This window comes from Triticum urartu, chromosome 2A (assembly GCF_056163025.1).
Source record: "Triticum urartu cultivar PI428250 chromosome 2A, HENAU_Tu73, whole genome shotgun sequence".
NCBI lineage: Eukaryota > Viridiplantae > Streptophyta > Magnoliopsida > Poales > Poaceae > Triticum > Triticum urartu.
The window spans coordinates 354,586,056-354,596,419 of NC_141874.1; the positions used below are offsets into that span (position 1 = coordinate 354,586,056).

The following is a 10,364-nucleotide window of genomic DNA, read 5'->3' on the forward strand; positions in this document are numbered from 1 at the left end:
TGGATGAGTTTATCGATACCTTCAATGAATTTGCGTACCATAGTTATTAATGTGCACGTGGTTCTTTCCTAGCAAAACCGTAGAACCTTGAGGCAGCAAGAAACGTTATCATTTCCAAACACATTTCATTTGCCACCAATCATCTGAAAATTCAGTTTGCAAATACCAACTCACATAAAGTGTAGACACTTGATGATTTGCAACAAGCTTTGCGGGGTTTAAATAAAAGTTCAATGATCACAGTATTCTCATCCGGCACTTCTTTTACTTATATTTATTTTGCACAATGCCTAAACAGAGCATCATCCAGCGGAAGCACAGACAAACCAGCAGGAAGATTGAGGGGAACATATTTGTGGAAATAAAATAATAAGAGCACCGCAACTGCCAGTAATCAACTTGATAATTTCAACCAGTACATATGTCCACCATCATGAACAGAATATTGTTAAAGAGTACATGTCTAGATTTCGTTATAAGCTAGAAACTGGAAGTCATTTACAACCAACTATATGTAATTGACCCAACTGCTCGGATTATGAGGCGCCCTTCATTTGCTGGATATCTAAAACTACCACCGGGGATGCTGGCCAATAGAGAAGCTTCTTTTTTTAGAAATAGCATGCACGTCCTGTTTGAGCAAATTGGAGTTAGCACAACTAAGTAATCAATCTTGTGAAACTAATTTTTTATTATGTAATCTTACGAATCATACTATTTTACATACCAGTTTTACATTGGATTTTCCTGATACAACTGATGAATTCAAGTACACCGGCAGGCATGTTATCTTCACATTCATTGTCCTTGAATGTTAGCAGTTGGCCCAAAATTAGTTTTCTGAGATCATATCCATCCTATACATCCATAATTTTTTGTAAACGAATGACATTAGAATCAAATTTATAATTATAATATTTATGATCTGTACGGTCGCGATATTTACCTTTAAAAATGGCAAATGTGGTCTTTCATCTTCCCATGTGGACATGAACATGGGAACAAGATAACCGGACAGTTCCCTTGTATATAAGAATACATATGTTAGTAATTAATATTGTATACATAATAAAAACAAAAAGTACTCAGTATACAGTACTCATCTCTTGAAAAATACCTGTTGTAAACTGGAATATCATCTAGGATTTTTTGATGCCATAGGAGAATATTTTCGTTCCATCTAGATCCAGGGCATGCTTTTGACATTGCTTTCGGTAAGTGTTTGGCAATCCATATAATTTTTTCCACATATTTTGCGAGTGGGTTGCATTGGTACATGGGATTAATAGGAGCAGGGTCCAAAATGTAGACTGTTCTGGTATCTTTGTCCAATGTGAATAGAATGAAATCACAGTTGGATTGTATTGGAATATGAATCTGAAATAGGCTACATATTAGATGCAATAAAAATCTTGTGGTCTAAAGTATACAGAAGTGTTCTTACCGATTTGCATGTTGAAACATTATATTTGATACCAGGCCAACTGCGAACAGAATTTGCTAGTTGCTCCACGTCTAACTTTTTGCGGAATTTTGGGTGTCGTCCAAAATCAGTAGTCATCTAGAACACAAACATAATTGGTTAAAAAGGTGATTAAAAATTAGAATATAGAAAAAAATAAATAATGAATATAAAAACATACCCAAAATTTCATGTCAACATAATGCTTTGTTATCAATTGTTTTGTTTTTTGTGCCGTTTGGATGTCATCAAACATAATCTTCCGTATGACCAAATTAAAGCAATCTCGATCCATGGGTAAATCATCCTGTAGCATTCCTTGTAGCTTTCTGAGAGACAAGCTAATTGGATATGGATTTGAATTTTGGATCCATACTTTCCTGATAGTGGTAAAAATTACGTAAATAAACCATTAAGAAAATAAGTAAGATATTGTACAACTGCACTACCAATGTGAAAGGACTTACTCTAAAATCTCGGTGTATTTGATTGATTTAATGAAGTTACAGAGTGCACCTGTTAACTCATGCATGCTCATATTAGAAAGAATAGATATTAGTGATCTATATTTATTTTCAACAGATAATGGGATTTTTTGTTTTGTTTTTTAATATCATCTACACTTTCCAATATTTGAACATCATCAGGATCTCCCTTATTGTCATCGTCACTTTCTTCAACGATTGTAGTCATTGATGCAGTGTTTGTTTTCCAACATAATAGTATGCTGGCTAACTTAAACCTAAAAGAAGTAATCATTTCCTGTGCAAAACAAACAATTATTAGTACATTTTTAAAAATTAACATGCTTTTACCAAATATAAAAGATATATACCTGTGTAATTGGGTAGGATAGTGTACATCCGGTGAAATATTCCATAAATTTGACCATAAATAAACCGCAAGAAGAACTGTCTTTTTGAATTGGATTTTGTAACTGTTCTGTGATCTTCCATTCAGTAAGATCAACGTCTTTCCAATCGTCCTTAATCAAGTTCTGACTTTTAAGAAGATCCAAATGAAATTGTACTCCCGTCCGGGCTAACCCGAGAGTTGGCACGCCTGGGCTGGTTGAAGTCATCGGCGGCCGGAAGCTCCGGGTCGGCCGGAAGGTCCGGTGGCCGGAAGTTCCGGGCTCTGGCCGGAGGTTCCGGGCTGTCCAGAGTGTTGACGCCTGTCTCTTCTTCTACAGTCCTCGGCTCCGAGTCTTGAGCGTTGTACCTGATGACACATAGTATCTCGGACTTAGGCAGTAGCCATGTCTCACTTGAAGAGGGGGAAAACTCAAGTAGGAGTGATGTCACCTCGGATTGAATAGCACGTGCCCTAGCCCTTGTCATGGGTCCACTCGGAGCTTGGATAGTTGAGGTGGCATCCATGGGGATGGTCGTGGGATGCTCCGCATCACCGTACGTCCAAAGGCGAAGATGCCTTGATAGCACTTGGCGAAGATGCCGAAGTGGTTGTTGTAGCCGTAACTCCGTCTTGGTGGTGCTCGTCTCGCGGTCTTCTCTTATGCTCATGAAGCTTGGACTTGGCGTGAAGTAGGGCTTGTTGGGACTTGTGCATTTGCTCTTGGCGAGCATCTTCATGTTGATGGTGTCGTTGTCGTACTTGAGCTCGTAGTAGATGTCGTTCGTCGTCGTCGTGCACATAATGCTTGGAGGTGACTTGCCCTTCATGATGATGTGGATCACGAACGTGATGGTGGTGGCCATGGAGATGTGGACGTGGACGCCTTGCTCTTGCATCATTTTTGCGCTCCGAAGACTTGTGACTTGAATGTCGCCGCCTTGAGGATGATGAAGGGGAAGAACGGTTGATCAACAAGGTCCGAATCTCCTCCTTCCTTGCATCTTGCTCCTCCTTTTGTGCGGAAAGCTTGTTGTCGATGTAGTCCCTTTTCCTTGCTTCGGAGTGGCGAATGTCAATGGCGAGGTTATCGAGGCGTTCTCGCAAGGTAGATTGTGCGCCTTGCATTTCGTGTTGTAGTCCGAAGATGGACGCTTTGGTGATGTAGTTGTTCACGCCGTCGTTGTTGTCGAAGACCGGAGATGAAATGCCTTGCCTATCCATCACAAGACTCGTGAAAATATGAGTGGAAGAAAGGAAAGAACTAGACCAATGTACCTTATCCAATGTTGAAAATGGATCAATGATCACTCAATAATGTATCAAGGAAATAGCACAATTGGTACCAGATCTTGTCAATTCTCACACCTACACAAATAAGGCTTATGGTGGAGCTCAGTGAGGATAGTGGCACAAAAATTTGATGCAAAATGTTAGCAAGAGTCAATAATGTTGGAAAAGATCCACAAATTCGCAAGTGAAACAAGTAGACCAATAGCAATATGTGGCACACGGAAACAAACACACGGATAGATAAATGGGGTCGTGCAACCAAGGAATGAGCACAAAATGTGGAACCCACAGAAAACGCTCGTGTTGCACAACTCAAGAGAGACGCTAGCACGATTGCTCAATAGGCGGATACGACACTTGTGCACAACCTATAAGATGCAAAATGTATGAGCTTTCTATCCCAAGTATGCTATGTGTATGATGTTCCCGTTGTTCTTCTCAAGATGATCCAAGATGATCGGATATGACAATCTTATATGCAATGTGGTAAGATGCTATGGCTATTGCTTACAAGCTCTTTGCTCTTTCTCTTCTTTTTTTATATGGCCACTTTGCGAAATGTACAAACCAAGATAGCGATTGTATATATGCGGGAACAAACTTGAGGCACACGAGATGGTATGATACCAATATGATATGGTATGTATGCAATGGGAGGTGTAGATCACTAATGTGCACAAGTAACGTTGCCGGCAATACTCAAATGGCTATCTCGATAGGCAAGTGACGCAAAATGGGCTAGGGCTATCAATGCAATTGCAAGGGGGAATGTACAATGGTGTCGTCGAGGTTACCGTCCTTGAATATGGTGAGTGGCGGTGTTCTTGATGTAGATACCAAGATGATGGAGACTCGTCCCTAAGTAGCCGAAACACCTTAGGAAATAGAAAAACCACGAACTCAAAATCTCACGGACAAAAGTCAAATGGTGGTAGCGGAGATGGCAATGTGGAAGTGGTGGTCATGGATGATGAAGAAGCAACCGTCCCTAAGTAGCCGAAACACCTTAGGAGACTCAAGTCACCACTCAAACAACCACAAATGCTAAATGGAGCAAAATGGGTTAGGTTGCGGAAGGCTATGGTGGTTTTGGGGATGATATGGTGGAAGGAGTAACGCCCTCGATGCGGCTATATCTCCTACGTGTCGAAGCACGACTTAGAGGCATAACCGCATTGAAAGCAATGTCGCAAGTAAGGTAATCTTCACAACGACCCATGTAAATAAATAAAAGGGGAAAGGATACATAGTTGGCTTACACTCACCGCGTCACACAAATACATGAATAACATTACAATCATCCAATACACTCATGGTCTGACTACGGTACCAAAATAAAAGATCAACCCCAACATGCGACACGGTCCCCGATCGCCCCAACTGGGCACCACTACTGATCATCTGGGAAAGACACATAGTAACGACGAGAGTCTTCATCGAACTCCCTGAGCTCAAGCGCATCGTCTGGAACGGTATCATCGGTCCTTGCATCTGGTTTTGGAAGTAAACTGTGAGTCACGGGGACTCGGCAATCTCGCACCCTCGCGATCAAGGCTATTTAAGCTTATAGGTAAGGCAAGGTAATATGTGGAGCTGCAGCAAGCGACTAGCATATATGGTGGCTATCCTGTTCGCAAAAGAGAGCGAGAAGAGAAGGCAAAGCATGAACGAAGAACTATGATCAAGAAGTGATCCTATAGCAACCTACGACAAGCATTACTCCAACACCGTGTTCACTTCCCGGACTCCGCCGAGAAGAGACCATCACGGTTACACGCGCGGTCGATTCATTTTAATTAAGTTAAGTTTCATGTTATCTACAACCGGAAATTAACAAATTCCCATCTACCCATAACCGCGGGCAAGGCTTTCGAAAGTTCAAATCCCTGCAGGGGAGTCCCAACTTAGCCCATCACAAGCTCTCACGGTCAACGAAGGATATTCCGTCTCCCGAGACATTCCGATCAGACTCGGCATCCTGGTTTTACAAGACATCCTCGACAATGGTAAAACAAGTCCAGCAACACTGCTTGAATGTGCCGACAAATCCCGATAGGAGCTGCCCATATCTCGTTCTCAGGGCACACTCAGATTGTACAAACTTCCGGTAGGACAGCCCAGAGTTGCCCCTGGTGGCCACCGGCGGCTGACGAGGTGGACCAACACTCAGAGGAGCACTGGCCCGGGGGGGGGGGGGGTAAATAAAGATGACCCTCGGGCTCCGGAAACCCAAGGGAAAAAGAGGCTAGGTGGCAAATGGTAAAACCAAGGTTGGGCATTGCTGGAGGAGTTTTATTCAAGGCGAACTGTCAAGGGGTTCCCATTATAACCCAACCGCGTAAGGAACGCAAAATCCGGAAACATAACACCGATATGACGGAAACTAGGGAGGCAAGAGTGGAACAAAACACTAGGCAAAAGGCTGATCCTTCCACCCTTTACCAAGTATATAGGTGCATTAAGATAAACAAGATAATATGGTTATATCCCAACAATAAACAATGTTCCTAACAAGGAACGATCTCCAAACTTCACCTGCAACTAGCAACGCTATAAGAGGGGCTGAGCAAAGCGGTAACATAGCCAATCAACGGTTTGCTAGGACATGGTGGGTTAGAGGTTTGACATGGCAATTTGGGAGGCATGATAAGCAAGTGGTAGGCATCATAGCACAGGCATAGCAAAAGAGCGAGCATCTAGCAAGCAAAGATAGAAGTGATTTCGAGGGTATGATCATCTTGCCTGCAAAGTTGTCAGAGTTGACTTGATCCTCGTAAGCAAACTCAATGGGCTCCTCGTTCGTGAACTCGTCTCCCGGCTCTACCCAAACAATACAAACAAGCAAAAGGAACACAATCAACCACGTGCAATGCTCAAACAACATGATGCAAACATGGTATGATATGCAGGATGCGGTATGTGATGCATATGCAAGATTGGACAAGGAATGATTGAACCTGGCCTCAACTTGGAAATCCAAGAGTTCCACTGGAAAGGTGAGGTGATTTCGGTTGAAATTGATATAAAGATCACCGAAATCGGATGCACGGTTTGGAAATGGCAAGCAAAACAAATATGGCGGTCTGCGATAATCAGCAAGTGACCAACTAAATGCATCAAGATAAATATGCTACAGCACTCAAACATGACAACAAAATACATGGCAGGGATCCACTCATGATGCTTGACAAAAGATGAACACTGAGCTATGGCTAATTCATCCATTAACAGGTTCAAACAAGCATGGCAAAAGTGCAAACGGTAACAGGTTTCAGACTTAGTGAAATTAACACAAGTCTGGAATTTAACATTAGGAAGCACACTTTAGAGCATGGAAACTACATGCTATAGGAACTTAACATGGCAAATCAAGGCATGGAATGAAGCTACTCAAAGCACTTAACAAAAGGCCCTTAGTGACCTTGATCCAAAAGGGATCAAAAAATACAATTGCAAGCATGTGAACATGGCAAAAACATAAACAGATCTCAGACTTAGTGAAAAACTGGAGCATGCAAAACAGTTAACGTGTAGGCATGTTTACGAGCTCGATGCACTCACTACAGAGCATGGCATGAAAAACTAAGCATACACCCATCAAGAATACATGGCATAGAAGCCAGACATGGAAAGGACAACAACATAGCATGCACGGATCAATAGCAGCATCCTCGGCAAAATCGCTAACAAGTCAACAATCTGCCAGGATTCACGAAATAGCAAAAGTAGAGCTCGATTGACTCAAGCTAGGGTGCTCCATAAATGCAAACAAATACATGGATGGATAGAACACCACAATGTTTACAAATCATCCTTACTGATCATCCTCAAAAGAGGCACGGATCACTAGGAAACAACATGAACATATGGCATACCGACAAAATTAGGACAAGGACTTGGTGAAATTCTAATTCCCTGAAATCAGCATTACCGATTACGCTACTTTTCAAGTTTGTGCTAATCACCACAAATATCACAAAAATACATGGTAATCACCTTTGTAAAGATGGCATGGCATATAACAAAACACATGTAGATCTCAGGATCATATCATGCACACATTAATCATGGCAAAAATGACAAATAGCTATTTGATGAAACAGATCTGGCAAGTTTATCACATAGCCCTCTTCCAACAGCATTTTGGGCATCAAGATAAGCTCAAATGAAAATGATGCAATGAGATGAAATGATGTACTCTTCGAGACGAACATTTTGATATACTACACGCGCAAATCGGAGCTATAGATGCGGAGTTACGACATGATGAAGATTGCGAAAAAAATAAGGGGACAGGGGGAAAGTCAACCCAAATCCAGATCTAGGGTTCCTCACGGGCGCGCGAACCAAGGCCGGATCTTGAGCTCGCCGGAGAAGCCGGGCGGTGGCGGCCGGAGTGGGCGGGGAGGATGAAGGAGAGGCCGCCCGGGCGAGGGAGGTCGCCGGAGAGAGCACGGCGGTGCGGCGGCGAGGTCGGCGAGGGGCGGCGCGCGGTGGCCGGCCGGAGCGCGGCGGCGCGGGGCGGCGGGCGCGTGGAGGCGGCGGCGCGCGACGCGCGGGCTTCGGGGGCCGGCCGTGGGCCTGGCGGGCCGGCGGCGCGGGGACGGAGGTGATGCCACGTGTCACCCCCTGGTTGGGCGCGGACGGCAGCGGCGGTGCGTCCGGCGCGGAGCGGACATGTCCGGCGCGGCAGAAGATGATATCTAGGGTTTCGGGGGAAGAAGACCCATGATTTCGGAAGGGGATCTATTTATAGGCATAGAGGGAGCTAGGAAGCTCCAAATGGAGTGCGGTTTTCGGCCACGCGATCGTGATCAAATGCTCTAGACGATGGGAGAGGTTTTGGTGGGTTTTGGGCCAAATTGGAAGGGTGTTGGGCTGCAACACAAACGAGGCCTTCTCGGTCCCTCGGTTAACCGTTGAAGTATCAAACGAAGTCCAAATGGTACGAAACTTGACAGGCGGTCTACCGGTAGTAAACCAAGGCCGCTTGGCAAGTCTCGGTCCAATCCAGAAATGTTTAACCTCCACACACGAAAAGAGGTAGAAAGGACCACCGGAGGAGATAGGAGCGCCGGAATGCAAAACGGACAACCGGGAAAATGCTCGGATGCATGAGACGAACACGTATGCAAATGCAATGCACATGATGACATGATATGAGATGCATGATAAAGGCAACAACACACGGAGACAAAAACCCGAACCCGAGGTAAATAAAATAACTTAGCGCCGGAAACGACAAGAGTTGGGATACATATAAGGTAAATTACATCCGCGGTGTTACAGAAGGCCTAGGAAAAGATGCCAAAATGTCAAAAATTTGATGGAGTCAAATGGTGTTGGAGCCTATCTAGGTGGATGGGGGATGTCAATAGCTACTCAACGAGCTAAAGAACGCGAAAATCGGACTCCGGATGTTGAAGTTATGGGCAAGACGGTGAAGCACTCGCGGTTGTCCTGGGGGGTCGTGCGCACGGGGGTAGGAGCCCGTGGGCACGGGCTCCCGTGCACACGGTACAGGTCCGTGGTCATGGGGTGTCCAGAGAGTTTTTGGGGGGCCGTGCGCATGGGGTCTGGGGTCCGTGGGCACGGGGTGCGCGGAAATTTCATGATTTCGTGGCGGAAATTGGAGATTTCTTGGGCAAAATTGGGGAGATTTTGGGGATGGATGGTGGGGAAAAGATGGGGGAAAGCTAGATCCACATGAAACCAAGAAAATTCATGGATCAAATCCAACAAAACATCATCAAAACCAACAAATCACAAAAAAAATGGGGCTATTTTTGGTGGGGAATTTTTGAATTTAGGACGAAATCAACAAAACTAGGCTAGAAAACAAAGAGGGGGGGCTCCAATTTCGTGAGAAACCATGGCTCATGATACCAAAATGGTGTAGGGTGGAACCCTAAGTGGAGATCTTTCACGAATTGGAGGGGGAATCCCCAAGAATAAGATGAACACAAGAGGGAAAACACTCAATTGACTAGATCCAATCACACATATGCTAGATCCAATCACACATATGCTAGATCCAATCACACAAAGAGAGATACAATGATTCAAATACAACAAAGGAAAGATACAAGGTACTAGTTCATCCCAATCCTATGAGGAATGAGGTCTTGGTGATCCTATGATGGGGATCTATCCACTAGGGATCTTCTCCATAGGAGGTCTTGATCTATCCACTAGGGATCTTCTCCATAGGAGGTCTTGATCTCCAATGGAGAGGTCTCTCTCTCTCTCTCAAGAGGAGGAGTGGTACAAGGACCAAAGCTCACATGGATCATGTCGTATCCTTTGCTAATCCCAACAAATAACCTAGGGATGAAATATATAGGTGGTTGGTGGTGAGGGACGAGTGGAGGGGCAAAAGGGGCATCTCCCGGCCAACTCGCAGGTAGGCCCGTGCGCACGGGCTAAGTCAGCCACGTGGGCACGGAGGTCCCGTGTGCATGGGGTCTTTTGGGGCCCGTGTGCACGGGGTCTTTTGGGGCCCGTGTGCACGGGGTCTTTTGGGGCCCGTGCGCATGGGGTATCCAGAAACTCTCTGGATAGGCCGTGCGCACGGGGTCCGAAAGGGCCGTGCGCACGGGGTCCTCTGAACCGTGCTTCTTCTTCCATCTTGTTGCCTCCGTCTTCCTTACGGTCTTCCCGTCCTTCTCCTTGGACTCGGTGAGCTTCCTTCTTTCGTGCATTCTCCTCGTGGATGGTGTAGTTGTACTCTTCCGATTGGGTTCCTCCTCGAAGAACG

The 10,364-nt window shown here is 44.9% G+C and overlaps 1 protein-coding gene across 1 annotated transcript; it reads right to left on the minus strand.

Annotated features, from left to right (window-relative positions):
- Positions 1-314: 314 nt before the first annotated feature.
- LOC147985090 (uncharacterized) lies at positions 315-5,748 on the minus strand. Its single transcript, XM_087543877.1, has 8 exons — positions 2,298-5,748; positions 1,930-2,224; positions 1,644-1,842; positions 1,445-1,561; positions 1,118-1,377; positions 947-1,022; positions 728-857; positions 315-631 (listed from the first exon to the last, which is right to left on the minus strand). The coding sequence occupies exons 2-8, from the start codon at positions 1,998-2,000 to the stop codon at positions 612-614; spliced, it is 873 nt and encodes a 290-aa protein (XP_087400003.1). The 5' UTR covers positions 2,001-2,224; positions 2,298-5,748; the 3' UTR covers positions 315-611.
- Positions 5,749-10,364: the final 4,616 nt, after the last annotated feature.